This window comes from Octodon degus, unplaced genomic scaffold (assembly GCF_000260255.1).
Source record: "Octodon degus isolate 3935 unplaced genomic scaffold, OctDeg1.0 scaffold00131, whole genome shotgun sequence".
NCBI classification, from domain to species: domain Eukaryota; kingdom Metazoa; phylum Chordata; class Mammalia; order Rodentia; family Octodontidae; genus Octodon; species Octodon degus.
In genome coordinates, this window is record NW_004524707.1 from 279,835 (window position 1) to 301,847 (window position 22,013).

At 53.6% G+C, this 22,013-nt stretch overlaps 1 protein-coding gene across 16 annotated transcripts in view; it reads left to right on the plus strand.

Annotated features, from left to right (window-relative positions):
• The window catches only part of Nfasc (neurofascin), a 191,064-nt gene that overhangs the window by 145,635 nt on the left and 23,416 nt on the right, over positions 1–22,013 (plus strand). For 7 of the 16 annotated variants that reach the window (XM_023701265.1, XM_023701254.1, XM_023701251.1 and 4 more), the window contains 15 exons: positions 361–504; positions 1,087–1,198; positions 1,520–1,686; positions 2,132–2,279; positions 2,972–3,096; positions 3,936–3,980; positions 5,133–5,234; positions 5,486–5,683; positions 6,456–6,526; positions 7,892–8,114; positions 9,861–9,976; positions 12,028–12,232; positions 13,365–13,487; positions 14,501–14,674; positions 16,857–16,871. In XM_023701265.1, the coding sequence (XP_023557033.1) occupies positions 361–504; positions 1,087–1,198; positions 1,520–1,686; positions 2,132–2,279; positions 2,972–3,096; positions 3,936–3,980; positions 5,133–5,234; positions 5,486–5,683; positions 6,456–6,526; positions 7,892–8,114; positions 9,861–9,976; positions 12,028–12,232; positions 13,365–13,487; positions 14,501–14,674; positions 16,857–16,871 (1,968 nt within the window). The remainder of the gene's footprint in view (positions 1–360; positions 505–1,086; positions 1,199–1,519; positions 1,687–2,131; positions 2,280–2,971; positions 3,097–3,935; positions 3,981–5,132; positions 5,235–5,485; positions 5,684–6,455; positions 6,527–7,891; positions 8,115–9,860; positions 9,977–12,027; positions 12,233–13,364; positions 13,488–14,500; positions 14,675–16,856; positions 16,872–22,013) is intronic. The other 9 variants (XM_023701259.1, XM_023701262.1, XM_023701253.1 and 6 more) reach the window with 5 other exon arrangements.

Here is a 22,013-nt window from a genome sequence, read left to right on the forward strand (position 1 = left end):
CGGGTTGCTTGAGATTTCCAGGCAGGCCAGCAGGCAGTCGAGTTGCTGGCATAAGTGAGACAAGGTGACAAGGGTGCTGACCCCATCTTCATTGACCTTCTGCTGATTCCCCAGTTCTGGGCCCAGACTTGCAGATCTTATATTCTCAGCCACAGCTGCCCAGGTGGGTTGAGCACGGGTTCATGTTCCCACTGGGTAGACTGAGAAACAGATCCCAAGTAGGGTGAAGGGTCACATGTTTTGACCAGTGGTGAGACCGGGAGTGAGGGCCCACATAGTTCTGTTTCTTCCACGGCACCCAAGTGCCTTTCACTCCACAAACTCTGTTCCTCATGAGAAGTGTCTCCTTCTTATCTCTAGCGGCACCACCCAACCCAAACCGTGAAGTGGCCGGCGACACTATCATCTTCCGGGACACGCAGATCAGTAGCAGGGCTGTGTACCAGTGCAACACCTCCAACGAGCACGGCTACCTGCTGGCCAACGCCTTCGTCAGCGTGCTGGGTGAGCCCTCCCCCCAGGGCCTGGCCTCATCCCAGGTTCAGTTTGTCCTGTGGAGATTAGAAAGACTGCACAGATGCCAGGGCATTGGGAGGGGGTAAGCACGGACACTGGAGATAAGGTTCATGGGAAAGATGGAGACTCAGACTCCTCAAAGCCAGATAAGCAGCGTTAATTGCATCAGAGAAGCCAGTCTTGGTCCTGTCTTTCCCCTGGTGAGAGAGTGCAAGTCTGGCTCATGCTAGGTATGAACATGTTAACTTCATGGGATGCCCCGTACTTCCCAAGGAAAATGGTTGTAAGCATGAAGAGGACTATGGGAGGGCAGCTGCTGAACCCACAGGGTAATTTCAGGAAAACTTTTGCAATACTGGAATGGATATGAATAGGCTTAGGGCAGACAGAAGGCAAACATCCTCCCTTCCCAACTTACCTTTCGAGGCTTGTAGGAGGGAAGGATGACAGGGAAAGATGTCTGGGTCCCTGGAAAGCTGCAGTTAGGGAAGATGAGCAGAAATTAGACTGAGAAGTAAAGGATGGAAGAATTGAACTCCACGCCAAATTTTATCACTCTGGAAATTTCAGATGTCCCACCTCGGATGCTGTCACCCCGGAACCAGCTCATTCGGGTGATCCTTTACAACCGGACACGGCTGGACTGCCCATTCTTTGGGTCTCCTATTCCCACCCTCCGATGGTAAGTCTCAGGAGACAGCTCCTCCTCCACAGTGACCATCTGTCTCACTGGTTCCCAACTGGCCTGTAATAGTACTCACTAAAACCTGGGACCCTTAAGCATCAAACCTGGGAGGAAGGTGGCCAATGATCTGGGTCAACACCCTCATTTACCGAGAAGGAAACCAAGGCCCAGATGGGGCTGAGACTCGCCAGTGGTCAGAGCCAGGTCCTGCAAGGCCTAGGACTCCAGCTCCCAGCCTGAGACTCCTTCCACTGGCCCTGTGGTCTCCCTTGGGCTGGTCCCTTCTCAGTATGCTGTGTTCTGCTGCTTTGTTGTGAGGTTTAAGAATGGGCAGGGAAGCAACCTGGATGGTGGCAACTACCATGTCTATGAGAATGGCAGCCTGGAAATTAAGATGATCCGCAAAGAGGACCAAGGTATCTACACCTGTGTGGCCACCAACATCCTAGGCAAGGCTGAAAACCAAGTCCGCCTGGAGGTCAAAGGTAAATGGCAGGATTCATAGATAGGAGCTGGGGGGGAGGGGGACGTTTCCAGTTATGTGTCCCCTCAGAAAATGTGCTGCCTAATCCTTCGTCCTGGAGGGCTGCAACATGTGCACGCACATGTCCCCTGGAGCTACCAGCTGACCCAGGTGCTGGGGACACTGAACCAGCTTATTATCAGCCAGATCCAGAAGGCCTGAGGAAGCCACTGTCTACACTAGCTTCCACTGCCACTCCTAAAGTGGTATCCTATCCCCAAGCCAGGAGGAAGCACTTGAAGTACCTACTGTTTGATCACCCACACCATTACCCTACATACTGTTTCTGCCACCTTTGGTGGCAGACCCATGCCCTCAAGGTTAGGCATGTCACATGGTGTGGCCACGTAGGGATGGTGGGCAGAGGCTGGGCCAATCGATGGCCAGCTCCCTGGATGTCTGCACAGACCCCACCCGGATCTTCCGGATGCCTGAGGACCAGATTGCCAAGAGGGGCACCACCGTGCAGCTGGAGTGTCGTGTGAAGCACGACCCCTCACTGAGACTCACTGTCTCCTGGCTGAAGGATGATGAGCCGCTCTACATCGGAAACAGGTTCCTGTCCCTCCCTGCCTTGTCCTGGTGCTAGCGTGGGGTACTTCAGTTTCCCATGCTCCTTGGCCAAGCATGTCCCCAAGAAGCTACTGAGGAGGGGGTGACAGCCAGCGTAACTTCCCCTCCTCAAGGCAGGCTGTCTTTCTCACCCTATATCCGCCTCCTGTCAGCTCCCTGCTGTTCCTCCACCTCACTTCTCTCCACCCTCTCCACTTCTCCAGTCTTTCACTCTTCGCTCCTTCCCACCTCCTTTGTTTCCCTCTATCTTCCCTTTCCTCCTCTGCTACCTCCCAGGTAAGCCCTGTGTACAGTACCACTGCTCTCCAGTAGAAAACAAAGTTGACCCCAGCCCACCCTACCCACTATAGTGTGTTGCTCTGAGCCCGCCCTCCACCTCAGGCCCACCCTCCCCTTGCCCAGACACTGTGTTCACTGACATAGAACTGAGGCTTAGGTAGTGACTGTTTTTCAAGGCTCCTCTGAGGGTTTCTGATGCACAGCCAGACTTGAGGGCCCTTGGGGGGCTGGGAAGATAGCTCAGTAGAATAAGTGTTTTCCTGAGGGTCCTGGCAGGATGGTGGCTTCCCATCTGGGCCTGCTGCTACGCTCTTCCTTTTCTCATATCCCCATGCGGGAAGAAGCAGCAGGTAGCGCCCAGCTCCCAACCCACCCCCTGCATCGTGCTTCTGCAGGATGAAGAAGGAAGATGACTCCCTGACCATCTTTGGCGTGGCAGAGCGAGACCAGGGCAGCTACACATGTGTGGCCAGCACTGAGCTGGACCAAGACCTGGCTAAGGCCTACCTCACTGTGCTAGGTAACGGCCACCACCCACACCAAGCACTGATGTCCCCTCCTCGCTGCTCCCCAGCAGGCAGGCCAGCAGTGAGCCCCACATGGTCCCAAGGGCAGCGCCTGTGGTCAGCAACTGGCCAGGCCTGGCAACCTCCTACCTTCTGGTCTCTGGGTTTGGGAGCTGCCACATTCAGGTCAAACTTCAGGCAGCTTAATGGTCCCTTCTCTGATGTGTGATTATTAATTCCCCGAATCCCAGGGGAAGCACACCAGAGTAGCAGAGGGGAGGGTTCCTCACTGTGATCTCCTTTAGTAACCTCACTCACAGCTAACTCCACTAAGTCAATTATATGAGTGACTGGGCTGAGTTTTCTGTTCCCAGCAGCCCTTGTAAACCCTCCCTTTTCGTGCTGCTCCTCCTTGGTGGCATATCAGTGTGCCATGCCCTGAGCAAGCTGATGCCACCTCTTCCTGTGTTGTGGCCGGGTTGAACTGCAAATACTAAGTTGTCCCATGCCAAGGGAAGGTGGCCTATCGCTTCCACAGCAGCAGAGCCCTGCTGTCCCTGCCCTCCTTTGTCTTCTTTCTGGGCATCTACGGCCATGAGAATGTGTGTCCCTGCCCTCCTGCAGTGGAGGGCCATTGGTGGGCCCAGGCCCTAGGATGGAAAGGAAACAGCCATTGAAGAGACACAAGATAGCCTCTGTGAGGTGGGAGGCTCTCCACAGAGGGAAGGTGACACTGTGCCAGGACTGCCTCCGCCAGGGGCAGCTGTCGGGTCCCAGACACCCATCCCCATCCTTCTAGCACACCTCTACCCTGGTAACCTGCTAACTTGCTTAACTCGTCTTCCCTTTGCAGCTGATCAGGCCACTCCAACTAACCGTTTGGCTGCCCTGCCCAAAGGTAATTCCTACTAATCTCCGGCCCTGGCCAGTGGCCTCTCCACACATCCGGGGGTGGAGCCAGAGGAGGAAGGTGCCATGGGAGAGGACTGTGGTCTGTGGCTCCTGGCAATACCCCACACGCTCCATCATGTGGGGCCTCCTCTGGGGTGCCTGCGTCTACCTTCTCCTTGAGCTGGTAGCGCGCCCTGCTCTGGGTTTCTCCCATAGGCTGACCCAAGAAGGCTTTAGCTCTTCGTCCTGTTTCCTTACTGCGGCCACATCACCTCTCCCTGAGGGGGCCTATTCATGCCCTGCTTGGCCTCAGAGCTCAGGAAAGTCAGCTCCCTGCCTGGGATCTGTGGTGTCGTTGCTTGCGGCCTCCCCACATCTGCTGCACTACGTCCATGCAGAGTCTGCCCACACAGTCACACACGTGTGCACACACGTAAACACGGAATAATGTATTTTCATGTGACTCACCTTTCATATCCTTCCATAACTGGCTAGAATATGGATATTGCTATTTGGGCAGTATAGTTTTCTGTATCTTTGCTTCCCTGATAGTCAGTGGCTGGATGGCTTTATGCCCAGGCCAGGATGGAGGCTGTCCTCACTGAAGCAGGCCCAGGGGACCAGAGCTCCAGGCAGGCGCTGCCCTCGCCCTACAAGGAAGCCTGCTGGGCCCCTCAAAGTCTGTGTCTCCTGCCTAGCTGGGTGATCCAAGTCTTCTTCCATTCCCTGGCCTTGTGCTCTGCTCAGCACTGCAGCCCTGTCTTGGGCTCTGGTTCCCTCACTCAGTCACAGACCAGAAGGTGACTATCAGGAGAAAAGGAGAGAAATCTCACATTTCTGCCTCAGCTTTTCTGATGAAGAAGGCAGCCTTCTCCAAACACTGTGCTCCAGGGACATTCACAGAAACCGGGTGGTACTCCCTGTTCTCTCTTCATGCCCTTGCTTTACATCCTGTGATGTTCTTTCGGGTGGGGGTGGAATTTGAGGGAACCCTGGAGGGAAAAGGGTGATCCCTGTGCCAGCTTCCAGGCAGGCTGGGATTGGATCTGCTGGCAGTGGAAACCTAACCCTACAGGGAGCTATCTGGGGCTGGGCTGCCACATGGAGGCTCAGCTCCAACTCAGGAGTCCTGCGTGATGCCTTCTCCTCCTGCTGCCAGGACGACCAGACCGGCCCCGGGACCTGGAGCTCACCGACCTGGCTGAGCGGAGCGTGAGGCTCACCTGGATTCCAGGAGACGATAACAACAGCCCCATCACAGGTCAGCTTGGGGCCCTGTGCTCCAAAACCAGGGAGGAGGGCTGGTAATGGTGGGCCAGAGCACAGGCCTTCCCTGCTGTCTCCCGCACCTCTGTCCTGCCTGGCCTGTTCCCTGGCTGTTCCCCGATTGCTTTCTGTATCATCGCCCCTGAGAGTGATGATACCAATAAAGGGAAGCCACGGAGGAAGTGTGTTACAGCAGGATACCACCAGCCCAGCCCCCAAAGCATCTCTGTCTCTCTGGCCATGCAGACTATGTCGTCCAGTTTGAAGAGGACCAGTTCCAACCAGGGGTCTGGCATGACCATTCCAAGTTCCCAGGCAGCGTTAACTCAGCTGTCCTCCAGCTGTCCCCCTATGTCAACTACCAGTTCCGGGTCATTGCCATCAATGAGGTCGGGAGCAGCCACCCCAGCCTCCCATCTGAGCGCTACCGAACCAGTGGAGCACGTGAGTACTTGGGGGCACCACAACAGCTTGGAGCCAGGCACCCCGAGTTCCTGCTGAGTTCCCTCGTTCCTAGCCATATGCACTTGGGCCAGGTACTTCTCCAAGGCCCAGCCCCTCAGCGGTGAGACAGCACAACAGTCATGCCGTCCACGTCACAGGGTTACTGTGGGGACTCCATCTGAGAAGGGAGGTGGAGGCTTTCTGCGACGCCAGGCATGTGGTAAACACACAGTAAATGTTAATTGCTGCTTTTATTAGTATTGATATGATTGTTGATACTTGATTGTCTGCTGAAAGAGGGAGATTGTGGTCAAGCTGTGCAGCAGAAATGCAATCTGTCTGCAAATGTAAGTCACTTTCTTCCCCAGATGTACTTGGGGAGTGTTTAGATTTCTGAGATTGCAGCGACTCATAGAGGATGGAGATGCTCCCAAAAAAGATATGAAATGCAGGGGATAAAGCAGTCTGGTATGAAACATATTTAGTGGATAATCCGTGAGGGGATAATCTGCATTGAGTTGGCTTATTGGCCACCCACGGTGTGGAAAGCCTTGTGCTAAATGCTGTCTGGTAAAGGATTAAAATTCAGAGGAAATTAGCTCTGCTTTGGGAGTGTAAGTCTTAGCTAGCAAGGCATGTTGTGCACATGGGAGAGAGGGAGTTCAGAGTGTATAGATACATAGGAAGGACCGACCAGGGAGTGGGAGCTGGGCACTTACTGGGCCCTAGAAGGACACACTGGACTTCAATTCTGTCCCTTTTTGGGTTCCAGCCCCGGAGTCCAATCCTGGTGACGTGAAGGGAGAGGGGACCAGGAAGAACAACATGGAGATCACATGGACGGTAGGCATGCTCCCCGCGCAGCCCACACACATGGGAGGCTGCCCTGGCCGCCCTACGGCCATAGCGGGGTTCAGGCTAGGTAGCTGCTTTGGGTAGCTGACCTCTGAGATGTGCCCCACTCTGAGTTGGGCATTCAGAATCCAAACAGGATGTGTGTCCAAGAGCCAGGTATCAGAGAGGACAGAGGTGGAGGCAACCAAATCTCATAGGCTGCCCAAGTCTAGCAGAGCTCTTGGAGAATGCCAGTAAACTAAGAGGCACTTAATTTGAGGAAGGAAGACCTTGGGTTAGCCTTTAGGGAAGCGCTGGGAGAAACCCCAGCTCTGTGCTCTGCTGCATCCTCTGGTCTTTGCAGTGGAGATGTTGGGAGCATCTGGGACACGTCCGGGGCAGGCCCTTTGTTACTTACAGAGTGGTTCCGTGAGATGAAGGGCCGCCTCCCTCCAGGATGGTCAGGTCCCCTCTTCACTGGCTCCAATCTGAGATATGTGATCCCCAAATCAGTTTTTTTTCTAAACTGCTTCCAAGTCTGAGAGACAGAAATGCAGCCAAGACATATTAGCGTTTCTAAGTCGCTGCTCCAAGAAGTGGAATCAGGAGACACAGAGAGTGCTCAGAGTCTCCTCATTCCTGCCACTGGGGGTCTGCCTACCCCCATCTCGGCCACACACTACAACAACTTCAGGCTGAGCACAGGTTCAGGAGCCAGGGCCTTCAACTCAACCTGGTAGGCTCCAGGGGTGGGATTCCTGGGCCAGGTTCTCGGAGTGTAAAGGAACGGCCTCCACATGGATTGGGCAGAACTAACATCAGTTCTAGAATTTTGAGCTTATCAGAAGGTGGCATCAAAGGTCATCCTTTGCTGATTTGGGAGACGATCACTCACTGGCTGGCTTTTGTCCTAGAAGGGAGCACTGTTGAAAATACAGCCTTTACTTCCTTTGTACTGACAAATGGGGGTGTCTCAGATAAAGTGTAATGTATTGAAACTGTGTATGCTGGGAGGCTGTGACAGGAGGATCACCATGAGTCTGAGGCCAGCGTGGGCTCCATAGGAAGTTTAATGCCAACCTAACTGCATAGGGAGACCTTCTTTAAAAAAAAAAAAAAAAGAAAGAAAGAAAGAAAGAAAGAAAGAAAGAAAGAAAGAAAGAAAGAGAAATCTTTCCATACTACAGCACTCTGGGCTTTAGGGGACTCAGCAGAGGAGGGGTGTGCTCTCTCTTCCCTGCATGGGGGGCTGACCAGTGTTGGAGAGGCTGTGGGGAGGAAGGAGGGTGGCACAGAAAGAGAGGACAAGCTGTGGCGGACTCAGCTCCTCACCTGTACCCTTTGCCCTGCCTGTTTCTCTGTCACCCTGTGCAGCCCATGAATGCCACTTCCGCCTTTGGACCCAACTTGCGCTACATCGTCAAGTGGAGGCGGAGAGAGACTCGAGAGACGTGGAACAACGTGACGGTGTGGGGCTCTCGCTATGTGGTGGGGCAGACCCCTGTCTATGTACCCTATGAGATCCGGGTCCAGGCTGAGAACGACTTTGGGAAGGGCCCAGAGCCCGACACTATCATTGGCTACTCCGGAGAAGATTGTGAGTACCTGCCTCTCCCCTCCTCCCTAGGCAGGATCCTGCGGCTAGGCCACACAAGGACACTCACAGGTCAGGATCCTCACGGAGGCTCAGCTGGTTGCCTGAAAGAGAAATAAATACCCTGTGGTGGCCTGGAGGGTACAGGGGAGGGAAGATCACCTGACACCAGTTAGAATCGCCAGATATTGTCACAGTCCAGCACTCATACTGTGCAGTTGTAAAAACTGAAGCCCGAAGAGAAAGCCATGCTCCATAGAGACAGTAGATACATCATGCTTGAAAACAGTGCCCAGGTCTCTAGATCCCAAACCAGGCCCCAGAAAGTCTCTTAACATCTACCCCAAAAAGCTATCATTTAGCACCTCAAAGAAGCTGGGCTGCAGGCTGGACTCCTCCTGTGGGCAGCACAAGCCTTGAGCCCTGTGGAAGTCTTCAGCGCTGTAGACCAGCCACCTGCCAACATTCCCAGTTTGCTGCTCCCTGCCCTCAGAACTGAGCATTAAAAGAGTTCTTTCACAGTGGCAGGGGTAAAGCAAGGCTTTAGACATATCTGTTGCAGTGTGCCAGCCACCCAGAGGGTGGTGGCGTCTTTGTGCCCAGGGCTCGGTTCTGCAGGCTCCTGAGCAAAGCAGATCAGCACAGTCCCCTCCTGGCTTAGGATGACCGCTGCCCCACTGAGTGTGTGCTCAGTCCCAGAGGAGAGCGTGGCAGTGGAGGGGAGCAGAAGGAAAAGAAGAGGGGTGTGACTGGACAAAGTGCATTCAGAAGGGGCAGTGCTGGGCCCAGAGTAGAGCCACAGTTAGCAGGCATGAGGGCTGAGCCGGCAGAGGGGGCATGGGTTAGACCCCCTGGAGAGGAGATGAGTCAGTAAGCATTCTGTCCATCCACTTCTGGACAGGGCTTTAGTGGGAATGCTGGATGGCAGGTGTAGACAGGGCAGTCTCTAACCATGGCTTCCTGGACCACCCCTGTCTCCCATCTACCATGGGTCCTGTGCCCTGATAGATTAGTGTCAGGGCAGCCACACTGTAGCAGAGCGGAGAACAGAGGGAGGGGATGATCCTCCCTTCTGAGGGACTTGTAGGATCAGCCTCACTTCCTGAGTGAAGCCATAGCATCTCCCAGTCTGTGAGTAATGCCTCCTGCTGACAGAAAATAGATATTGCTCAAAAGGAACCACTAATAATGTGTGGACAGGGTTAGAGGGTGCACAGCCAGGCACATGAACCTCTGCAGTGTGGGCAGCCATTATGCCACTCTGAGCCTGGAGGGCCAGGGAAAAGCATCACCGAACCCATGAGGATCACTCTAAGGAGCTTGGCCTTGGAGGAGAGTGCTAAGCTGTCAATCTGCAGCCCAGCAGAGAAAAAGCCAGGGAAGCAGCACCTTCCCTCCCGCCCTGAACCTCCTGTTGGCCCCACTGTTGGAGTTCAAGAGCAGAGGTGCCCAACAGATGAGAGAGGAGCTGACTGGGTCACAGGGCAGGTCGGGGAGGGTGCAGAGTGACCAGAGCACAGCTCATCGCCCCGCAGGTGGGCTCCCTCTGGCCTGGCCTGTTGCTCTCCTGCCCTAAAGCTTCCTCTACTCCTCTAAGTGTAGCCTGAAAGAGAAGACATAGCCCTGCCCTCCTGGAGTCCCCAGCGTCCAGTGGGGTGGGAACTGGCCAGCAGAGAACACATCGGATGGGATGTAGGCACCAAGGGCCAGCCCTGCCCATTTAACCCACTCTCTGCCAACACATTGCAGATCCCCGGGCTGCGCCCACCGACGTTAAGGTCCGAGTCATGAACAGCACAGCCATCGGCCTGCAGTGGAACCGGGTCTACTCCGACACGGTCCAAGGCCAGCTCCGGGAGTACCGAGTGAGGAGGCCACTCCCAATCCTCTAACAGCCTGGCATGCTAACCAGGGCAAGGGGTAGCAGAGATGGTGCGCAGGGCACTAGGGAAATGTATTGGATCCACAGCTAATTCAAGATGATGTCTAGGATGAGCTGTTGAAAAATTATACGTATCCAGTCATGAACCACTTAATGACAGGCGTGTCCTGAGAAATGCATTGCTGGGCAAGCTCAGCATTGCACCAGCATCCGAATGTGTGGGCACGAACCTCCCTGATGTAAATCTGTCACTCAGGTGGCCTCTTGGTGCAATCAAGGAACAGAGTAAACACAGGCTGCATGCAGCTGCTGCCGGCATAATGCTGCAGTACAGGAAATGCTTTCTTAGAGTAGGATTAAAAAGTATGAAATAATGGTTAAAAACGTACTGTGTAAGTACATCATCCCACTCAGTGGTTGTTTATTACCATTACCAAGTACTGTGAACTGCGCATAACGGTAAGTGCCACAGTGTCACAGGCCTGACCACGCAGTGGGTTTGTTATGCTAGCAGCGTCACAGATGTGAGTAATGAGTGCGATGCAATGTTTTGGTGGCTATTCTGTCACCTCGTGATAGGACTTTTTGAGCCTCACATCACCTATGTGGTCCTGCGCCGGCAGTGACACTGTGGCTCATGACTGCATACGTATGCTCATGCCCAGATGAGTCTTGCAGAGGAGCTTCTGGAGATTCTGCTCAGCAGAAAGCCCTGACAAGCGTGGTGGGTTTGGGCTGACGTGGCACAGCATGTGCATTCATCACACGTGTGAGTGGGCACACATGTATCTTCAGGTGCAATGTTAAGACTCCAGCGAGCTCCATCCCTACCCCTGCTATTTGCTTCCCCAGTGGCTCCAAAATGCCGCCCCTAACAGGCAAAGCCACCGAAGTGGTACAGGCACCTGCCCTATTGCCATAGCCGATTCAGGGTTCTGCAGCAGGAGGGGTGTCAAGGCCCTTGGCTTGTCCTGGTCCTGCCCAGGTTCCTGCCTTTGGAAGGGTGGGCAGAGATGGGAGAGAAAACCCAGGGTATGCAGAGCTCTCCCTCGTGTGCTGGGAAGTGCGGGAAGCTGTAACCCTGGGTCAGCGCTGAATCTCTGGCCTCAGAAGTCATCAGCAGTTGGTTGATAGTGGAAAGGGTCAGTCTCCTCTCGGAAAATGATTTTGGCACTAGGAATAGGAAGGCACTCAAGCGAGCTCTTTCCCAGCAGCGACTTGCGCCCTTCGCCTGTTGCCTGGATCTTTTTCTGGCTAAAGCCACCATCAGTTCCCCTTAATCTGGACTTCCTCCTTCCTTTGCTCTGGGCAGCATGGGTGACACTGCTGTGACAGCCTGGCTTCCTTCCCACTGCTAATCAAACCTCCACTGCACCCTGTGATACTACCACCTTCCGTAGCCATCCTGTCCTGCCCAAACTCCACCACCATGAGGCCCCACACACCACTGACTTGGACTTGTGACTGCCCCTTGGGTATGTGTGTGGCTCATCTCGAAAGGTCTTCAAACAATAGGAAAAGAGACCGTTTGGCTTCAAAGGATTAAACCAGCCTTTGCTCACATCCAGCCTTCCTTGGGTAACCTGCTCCTTGTCAACACCTGCCTGCCGCCAATCTAAACTGTACTAATCAACTCCAAGTGATGCGGTCTTTGCGCCTAGAGCAGAACTTTCCATGCTGGACCTCCTGGATCCTACTTGTGGTTCCAGCCTGGTCGAGCAACATGTTATCCAACTTGGAAATAAATCTTATGATGCATGGAGCAGCTCAGATCTAGTGTGGCCAGTTTGCCCATTCCCCAAAAAGGTGGCCATAGCTCTGAAAATGAGTGAAGCCATAGCCTTATCTCATTCAGCACAAATTCATATTTGCCAGTGGCTAATGAGGGGGGACTCCAAGGCTGCTCATCCAGTCCTGGAGGCATTTGGGACTTGGAGCCTATAGTGAACAAAAGGAAGACCAGTCACTATCACCACCACTAACCACTAACCCGATGTGCCACCTGACCTCTCACGAGCCTGCCTCTTCCCGAAGGCCTACTACTGGCGTGAGAGCAGCTTGCTGAAGAACCTGTGGGTGTCTCAGAAGAGACAGCAAGCCAGTTTCTCCAGCGACCGCACCCGGGGCGTGGTGGGTCGCCTCTTCCCCTATAGTAACTACAAGCTGGAGATGGTTGTGGTCAATGGGAGAGGCGATGGGCCCCGCAGTGAGACCAAGGAGTTCACCACCCCAGAAGGAGGTAGGTGTGACCTGTGGTTCTGCCAGGTGGGCAGGACAAGGGTAGCACGCGCTGGTGGGCCTGGAGCAGCCTCAGTGTGGCTTGGCATGGACAGCACGCAGTGACCTCCGTGTGGCCTCAAGGAGCTGATGACCTGCAGGCTGAGCAGCCCACCATTGTCACAATGTTCTCCATCAGCAAAGTGTCCTCTCCTGACGGGAGATTGTATCTCAAGAGAAGCCATGTGCAGTATGCGGGTGTGATTCCAGATGGGATGTGCGGATTGACCCCAAGAGACTTCAGAGCCAGGCTGCCCCAGCACCTTCTGGCCCAGTTTCCCGGATGACTTGTCTGCCAGCTCCTAAGCCCTCAGCTATCCCTACCACAGTGCGATCACCAAGCAGTGCCCGAGAAGTGGGCCTGCAGGAAGGCCCCGCTTCCCTCCCTCCCACAATCATGTAGCTTGACACAATCCTGGGATGCAGACATCCACAAAGCTCAGGTCCCCTCTGCTCTTGCCAAGCCTCTTACCCACTTTACATTTGCTTTGTCTTCTGTTTTTCCTCCTCCCTTCTTAATCATTTCTCCATGTTTCCTTTTTCTCCAACCTTCCTTCTCTGCTCCTGTGTTCTTCTAACTTTATTCCTGTCTTTACTACCTCCTTGCTTTGATCTTCATCATCGGCCTCACCCTATCACTCCTGCTCCCCATTCCAAGTGCTCCCCCTGATTTCTTCTTCCTCACTTGAACTCAGAATGTTCCACCCAGAAGCTGGGCCAGTGGCCTGGACTCGGGCAAGAATCTTGGAGGATTTGGAAGACAGCTGCGATGGGTTCCCACCCAGGAATGCTCTGCTGGGTTGGAGGCACCTTTACGGGATTGGAGCCTAACATCTGCCAGGGTTATTGTTAGAGGAAAACCTGGCCTACTTCTTCCCCCACTTAAATAGCAAAGTCTAAGCCAGACCAAGCCCCATGACTAAGCAAGCCAGTTTCCAGGGTGGGCATCAGGTTCCATACTTGTCCTCCAGGTTCTGCTTCAGCAGCCGTCTAGCTGATGTCAATGCCTTCATCCTGTGCTTTGTCTCTCGTGTCTTCCTTGTCCTCCCTGCCTTCCTCCCCCATTTTCCCCTGCTCTCTCCTCCTTCCCCAAGTACCCAGCGCCCCCAGACGTTTCCGAGTCCGGCAGCCCAACCTGGAGACAATCAACCTGGAGTGGGACCATCCAGAGCACCCCAACGGGATCCTGACTGGATACACCCTCAAATATGTGGCCTGTATGTTCTGCCCTTCATTTTCCCTGAAATTATCTGAGAAACCCCGCGTTCTCACCACCTCTCCCAAGGAAATGAGGTAGAAAAACAGAGGACATTGTGGAGGGATGGAGGGCACAAGGAGAAGTTGCCCACAGGTTACCAGAGCCAGATGCCACCCAGTCCTGCTTTCTGTGCACAGCCTAGGTGGCAGGGAGCTCCTAATCTGACAGGTAGGATTCAGGAAATGCCTGTTTAACGAGGGCAACAACCTCGCCTTAGGGATCCAGTAGTCCCCAATGCCTCCAGGTGCTGGAGAAAAGAAAGTTCCATCCAGTGGAACAGACCGTGTGACAGACACCCAGGGGACACCTTAAGAAAGTGTAATCTGTGTAAGATGGCTATATGTGGAACAGCCAAGCAACTTCGGAGCGAGTCAAACCAGGGACCTGGGGCAAAAAGACCTCGCTTTGGGATCTCAGTGTTACGATACAGGGACATGAGTGTCGTTACAACGTGCAAATCATCAAGGCTTCTAGTGTGTCAGTATTGTACCTTACTAAGAACTCAAAGGGCCAGGCGTTGTTCTAGTAACAGTTTCAGTAGTCAACCATGTGCTCATGTGCTATCCTGAATCTATCTCCGGACCTGGCCCCTCTCCTCTCAGGCATAATGAATACACCTTTTGCGAAAAGCATTAGCTGTCAGAAACCCTGATGGGTTTTCCCCACTTCTGTTTGAATGAAAGGAGAGAGAAATTTGTCCCTGTCCAAAGGGCTTCGGAAACTAGGAAATGAACCTTTCCATATCAGTTCCCTGACTTTGTAGACAACTGGAAACAAAGGCCTGTGGAGAAGCACTGACCCTGAGGCAGTGAGTGAAGAGCAGTGCCCCACCTTCCAGCCCAGCCCAGAGGGTGTAGCAGGAGCCCTCACCCCCTTTGCAGGAGGTCAGGAAGGTGTTCTTCCAACTCCTGATGAAAAAAACTACCAGGCAAGCACCGCTGAATTTCCATTCACTTCCATCTCTCTCCCTAGTTAATGGAACCAAGTTGGGAAAACAGATATCGGAAAACTTCTCTCCCAACCAGACCAAGTTCTCTGTGCAGAGATCAGACCCTGTGTCACGCTACCGCTTCACTCTCAGCGCCAGGACGCAGGTGGGCTCTGGGGAAGCGGTCACAGAAGAATCTCCAGCACCTCCCAATGAAGGTAGGTCCACGGGGACCCCTGGGCTGAAAGGCCCCAGCTCATTTAGTTGCCTGAGAAGCACACTGAAAACTGGGCTTGGCCCTGTGGAGTGGAGAAGGCAAGAGGCTGTAGGTTCTTGAGTCCCTGAGGGGAGCCAGACTTCCCAGTGCTGCACCTGAAGAACTTGAACCTCACCAGACCTGGGCCCCCACGTTCCCTTGGAGTACTCAGCAACTTACCATCGACCTTCTTGTAAGAACAGAGGAAGAGAGCAGGAGAAAGAGCTGAGGGAAAGTTTGTCAAAAGCAAATATGCTGGTAAACCCCAAAGAATAGTGAAACTTCACACTCAGAGAGAGGCAGGAATGTGGCTGGGAATGCCCTTTGAGGACGCGGGGTGATCTTTCCCAAGGGCACTTGGGGACAGGAAATAGGAAGAACGGCCACCATTGCTTGCCCAGACCATGAGTATGACAGGGACTGTTTCTCTTTCATCCTGAATTGGGAGAGCTGTCCAGGCTCCAAAGAGGAAAGGGGCTGGGAAACAGGTTTAGAAAGAACCAGCAGGCTCATCTCCCTGGGTTCTAGCGCGTTCCTGCTGCAGTGTCCCCCGCTAGAGCTGTGCCTGCCGTAGTACTCCACTAGAAGGCGCTGCAGGCTTCCCTGGGAACCTCCCTAGCCTGCAAGACTGCAAAAGCCTCACTATTGACAGACAGACCCCTGTGAAAAGGTGAGGACCCCCCTGTCTCTCCAGAAGTGCCGTGATCTAGGCAATGTCCTTTTTTTTTTTTGGCAGAACCGGGAACTGAACTTGGGTACTCACATGGTGCAGTGCACCGGAAACAAGGGACACGAAGACTCACAGTGTAGGGACAGCCCAAGAGTATCTGATTGTCTGCCAAGGGAAGGGAGTGCAGCAGCTAGACAGAGGAATGGCTTTCATTCTGCAAGCAGGGACCCCAAAGAGGAGATGTGCTTAGGCGTCCCCAGGCTGATAAGTAAGCATGCCTACTGCTTTCCCAGGAAGGCTCAGGCTCTGCAGCCTGACCCCAGCCTGGAGGGCCTCTTCAGGCACCTCCCTGCCCCATCCCAAGATAGCATGGTGTGGCCTGCTGGGTGACTTGCTGCCCCAGCCAAGGCTCCCCGTGCAGCTGTCTCTGCCGCCTTGCATCCCTCAGTGCCAAGGCAGGGTAGAGGTGCTGGGCAGAAGTTGGAGAAGGAGCCACAAGCCCCCCTCTTGGTGTACACACACACACACACACACACACACACACACACACACACACACACACCAGGCACTTGGGAAATTCATTAGGGCTGAGGGACTTCAGGTAAGTGACTGATACAGGCTTTTCCTGAAGGCCAGGCCCTGCAGCACTTTCTCAACAAAGGGCCTCTTCCTACACTGTACAGGAGAGCAAACAAAAAGCCATTGTCCAGCTTCAGTGACCACCACAGGGAAAGTTCTGCAGTCCCAGGAGACAAAAGAACAAAGAGATATTTTCTTCTCATCCTAGAAATCTGCAGCAAATTCGACAGATTTGTTTTGGGCTCTGTCCACACAGGTTTCCAATTTCATAAACAAAGAACAATTGGTAGAAAATCTGGAAGGCCAGATCAATCAATTGTCAGTCTTACAATCATGCTTTGTAAGACTGACATGGAGTTCAGGGGGCAGGGGTTGCCAGCCAAATATGGTCCCCCTCACCTGCCTACTCCAATGCTATTTAGCACCTTCCAGCAAAGACAGACTCAGGAACCACCCTCTTGACGGAGTTGTCTTCTACCACCTACACCTCACACGGTTCATTCCTGGCATCCAGAGGGTAACCAACCCAGTGGGGCAGGATACATCCTTGGAAGAAGAGCTGGGCACACAGCATTCTAGGAGCCTTATCCCTGCTGCTCCCTCTTAGGTGACTATTCCTTAAATAGGGGTAGACACAGGATATGCTAGAAAAGTTTCCAAGACCCCGGTAGAAGGGTAAGTTTCCGCGTGATCCTAGGAGGGTTAACCATCATCCTGAGTGTCAGTTGGCACCCCTAAGGCCACACCCAGGGCCACAGCCAGCACCTGGCCATACATCTGGGTCAGGTGTGAGCAAGGTCTCTGCTTGCTTGTCCTGTGGTTTCACCTCTGGTCTGTTTTCTCTTCCTTCTCTCATCCTCCTTCCCTCTGGTCATCTTGGGTGCTGTGTCTGAAGCTACTCCAACCGCAGGTACCGTACCAACAGCAGAGGTAACGGGTGTGGCATGGGGCAGCATAGGTGGAGACCAGCCAGGGTGGAGCAGGAGAAGCTTAGGCCGAAGCATGCTCCCGACTCACCCTTTCAGTGATGGGGAAGCCAGACCTGCATGGAGTGTGCAGCAGAGTCCAGAGGAGAGCAAGTGTGCTATCCCATTCACTTAATGCTTGCCCCCTCCTGAGACGGAGTGTGGCTTGGAAGGGGACCCCCTTGGGCTCCTGGCTGCTCTCTGGCACTGCAGCTTTTCCTGAGGCTGAGTGGTTACTTCATGTGCACAGCCTGAGCCCTCCTGGACTTGCCAGCCCAGAGAACAAAGCTGGCCCTAGAAGGCCTGCTGGAGCTGGGGCAGCTGGGTCCAGGTCAGGCCACCGCACCCTGAAAGGGTGAATGCGCCAAGCATGCTGGCTGTGCATGCTGCATGGGGGCCCCAGCGCCAGGTCTGCCAGCTGCTACAGGCTCTGGCCACTGAGAACAAGCACACGTGTCCTTGGGTAGGGCAGGTGCTCAAGAACCTGGAGTTTCGGGGGACACTGTGGGCAGATGGTCTCCTCACCCTTCCGGTTCTCAGTCCTTAGCATTAAGAACAGTCTCCACTCTCCAGGTCTAGGAAGTGGTGAGGCAGGCACATTGTGGCTTAGGAGCTGACCTGTTTGCCATGTTCTTCCTTTAGTCCTTGTGGTGTGGGTTGGAGAACCATCAAAGGACTTGTCACCGCAGAAACCTTATCCCAAATCTAGAAAAAGCAAGGCAGCAAATGTCAGGCTCCTCTCCTGGCTCTCTGAGCTGAATTGTTTCAGTTGAGAAATGAAACCAGGGTTCAGCGGCAGTGCAGGGGCTGTGAACAGGGGCTCACAGCTGCCTCCTTGAGTAAGCTGCAGGCAGGGGCAGAGCTGAGCACCAGCCAATGACCCGAGGCTCAATGTAGGGAAAGGATGATGCCCCCTTGCCTGGTTTGGTTTCCTCCCCGCCTTCGCTCATTTGTCTTCCTGCCCCCTTTCTAGGTTTGGTTCTATTTCTGTTGCATACCCTGCTTCCTTGAGTTTGCGTATGTTTTGCAGGATCTGTGGGTGGTGAGCAGCTCTTGTCTTTCCCTCCTGCAGTCCTCTTCACCGCCTCCACTCCTCAGTAATCCAGGACAGCTAGGTAGGGCCCAGGGACCCCCCACAGGTCTTAACACCTCCACTGCAGCCAGGAGGAAAGCAGCCCTTGCTGTGCTGGGGCTCTCTTGATTTTCTGATTCAAGTTCCTATGAGTCTGTCCTGCGGCCATTATAGCAGGAGCTCAGGGCAGCCTACAGAGAGGGCACCAGGCACATAGGCTTGAAGCTTTCTGGTCAGGCAACTCCCTGTCCGCCTTCCTCATTCTGGCACCCTAGGAGACGGGTGTCCAGCAGCAGAGAGTCTGCCTTGGTCCGCGGGCTTCTGCGCCAGCCTGTGATGCCCTCTCAGGAGTGGCATTTGTGAGAGAGATGACAGGTATTCCAAACACCCCACTTCCTACTTCTATTTAGAAAAGATCAAAACTCAGCATGTTACGCAGAAGGAGCTCGGGGACTCTGTCCATCAATCACGTGTGTTTGCAAGGCGCCAGCTTGTACGTGCCAGGCTGGTCGAAGCAGATTGCACTTTTTTGGACGCGATGTGCTGATAATATCAGATGTTGTTAGCTTTGCATATATAAGAACCTTCTGTGCAGTCCATAGGTGCCAGCAATGGAGCTCAGGTTGTACATTTTTCACGTGTGTCCAGAGTCCAGCCCACCACTCCTCTCATCCTTTCCAAACCTGGGCCTTTTCCCCAAAACTGATCTATTCATATCTTCCCAGCAAAGATAATCCCTCACATCCACCTGTATTTGCAGTCTGTTCTGATTGCTACCCATCTGTCGGACAATCTGTGATTGGCCAGGGTGGATCGCACACCATGTGGACGGTTTTGGACTGAGCATTCCACCTTGGAATGTCTGGACACTTTGTCTTCGGTTTTGACACAGCTCAGATCTGCAAATACTGGGTGGGCTCCTGATGGGTGCTCAACTCTGTGGCAAGTTTCGGGGACAAAAATGAATGAGGCATGTCATCTCCACAGTTTTCTCCATCTCCTACACAGTACTCTCTGAAGCTCTGGTGGAGAATCCTTAGCTGAGGCTGGGATGTCTTTCAGTGCACCTGTGGCCTCCCAAGGGGCTGATAGAACCTTAGCTGTGGTGGGCCCGTGGGCCTCAAGCTCCAGGTTGCCCTAGATGCCCCCTTAGTGATGAGGGCCCCTGCTCTATCTTCTCAGTTGCCAAGCCATGGTCTCCACTGAGCACAGACCAGGGTTGTTGCCAAGCCTAGTGGGCCTACTGTGGCTGGAAATGACACTCTTGCCAGGGACGTAGCCCCTGCTGGCCTTACTGACTTTCTTTCCATTCCCCCAACTCAGCTCAGGGGCTGAAATGATCTCTGTGTCTCTGGGCCCAAGAAGGGGGTGGTTTTCCCTAGGGAAATCATGTCTCCTTTTTCTGCCTGGCCTTTGACAGCTCTGGCTCCTGACCCCGCTGTGCTTTCTCTCAGGCCTTTCTTTCTTGCCTCTGCCCTCCCTCCTCATGTTGGTGCTGCTGGCCACCCTGGGTCAGAGGCACATTAATTTGCCAGCTGTGACCTCAGCCAGATGAGGTTATGTCCTCCACAGTAACTGATAGTGAGCACCCTGGGAGGCCACCTAGATGGTGACTCCTTTCCTCTCTCCCCTCACTGTTGCATTGACTTTTGCCACTGAGCTGGAGGGAACAGCAGCTAGGCAGCCATCACCAGCAGGAGCAGCTTTCTTCCTGCATACTTGGCAGAAAAGTGTGGTGGGGACAAGGTGGTCTGGAAGCATTGCCAGACTCACTTTTCATCCTGTCTCTGATCAGCGTTGCCAAGTGAGGCACACACTAGTCCAGCGTTAGCAAAGCTTCTAGAGACTGAGAGCCCAATCTGCAACCCAAAACCCATTTATAGCAAAAGGCCAATACTGTCCCTGTATGTGCTGTTATCCAAGGCTCAGCTGCTAGGTGATACCAGGGTGCCTTGGCTGGCGTGTCCAAGGAGAAGGCTGTGCGTGCCCACTGCAGCGCACATGCTGTAGCTTAGCCATCGCTGTCTTGCTACTCTCCACAGCTCTGGGAAGCACCTGGGCCCGCTGCAGGTGGGGAGGTATGGACATGTCATCTCTACTTGGGTGAGGGCCAAGGGCGTGTGAGTATGTGTAGCTTTGCAGATGATTGACTTGGATTTAGAAGCCTGAGAACATACAGCCCAAGGAAATGAGAGAAAACAAGCCCAAGGCCTGAATCCGTTTCTACAGGGGTGAAAATGGTGATTCTAGTTACCAGGGAGTGATTTCTAGTAATGCCTATAGATAGTCATGGAAAAGGCTCCCGTGAGCAATTCCTCTGCCAGGAATTATTAGAAATATAATACTGATGAGGGACTGAATTGGAGCAGTCCTGCCCAGATGGACAAACAGCCTCTCCCGGCTCATCCCAGCCCCACTGAGCAGCAGGAGGAGCCCTGAGTGTGCAGGGCCATGGTGCAGCATGATCCAGGCCTGAGGACCTGACCTCACTGCCGGTCTCTCTAGCTTTCTGGGCTGTGGGGGACATGCACAGAGCATCTTGGTGGGTGGGACATATGCAACCCCTCATGCTGAGTGTGTTGCTTGGGCGACCTTAGGACTAAATTTATATGAAGACTCAGGGAGGCAGGGCCCCCCACGCTGGCCTTCCTGATGTCTTGAGCGTTGTCTGGGGTTTGGGGAATGCTGTTCTGTTGGTTTTGTACTTCCCCAGGAATCTGTGCGATGTGTAGGGCACAGTCAGCTCTCCAGTGTGACTTCTGTGGTCACCACCCTCAGGGCCCAGTAGATCTCTGATCTTACCAGTAGGGAGGACCAGGGACCCCAGGAACCTTCCTTCCTCCTCTCTGGGGGACTTGTAATATTGGAGGCCTAGGGGAATGAAAAGACTTTGTTGGTTGGGCTGTGGCTTAAAAGGCTTAGGATCTCTTGATTCTGCCCCGTGGAAAGCTCTCTGGCAGTTTCTTCTCTCAGACCTAACCTTTCTACAGGGGTGGGAAGAGACAGGATTTTTTCCCCTGAACTTCTGGAGATTTTTTTTGTTTGTTTGGTTTTGTTTTGTTTTTTGGTTTTTGGTTTTTTTTTTTTTTTTTTTTTTTTTTTGGCGGAACCAGGGATTGAACTCAGGCCCTTGCGCTTGCCAGAGAAGCGCTTATTCCACTGAGCCATCTCCCCAGCCCCTTCTGGAGATTTGAGACAGGGTAGGATATCACTGTTTCTTGGGAGTTAGAGTTGTCAGTTTATGTCTGAGGTTCCTGACTACTTACTGCCCCATTAACATAAATACTGCAGAGTAGACTCTGGTTAGATCACAGGAGATAGAGTACAAGGAGGAGAGGTAGCTCTGCCTCTCTGATATATCCCACCTTTCTTCATCATTCTCAGCTTCAGCAAATATTTACTAAGGATAAAGCAGATATATGTTAGTGTCCATGTCTCTGCTGGAGAAGGAAGGGGACCTATGAAAAGGTTGTCACATGTACACACATAGCCCCTGGGACCAGCTGGCATCAAAGAGTAACCATGGGTAGAAGATGGCATTGTGAGACTGAGCCTAGCTCTGGGCTGCTCTGTGCCCAAGTAATGATTAGACAGCAAAGAAGCCCAGCACAGGCTCGCCAGCAGCTGGGATTTCCCTGTCATCTGTGAAAGATATGTCACTGAGCACCAGCCACACTGTGAGGTCACCAGTGCCCCTTTTCCCAGGCTCCAGTGCAAGCAGAAAGGACTTGGGTGCCCAGGCCTCAGATTTCCCAGAGAGAACGGCAGTTAACAGAAGTCAGGGTGGAATGGGACAATTTCAGGAAAGGAGAGCCGGGAGCTCAGCTATGACCCGGCACCTTGCAAGGCCACCCTGCCACCCCCACCAAGTGCACCCTGTTCTCTCTCAGCCTTGGGTCTGGGTGACTGGCAGAACAAAAGCAGATAAAAGTGCCTTTGAGTGAAATTTGGAACAGCGGGCTCCCCAAACCCCTGCAGGCTGGGGCTTAAACCTCGGAGGCCAGGGTTGCAGGGC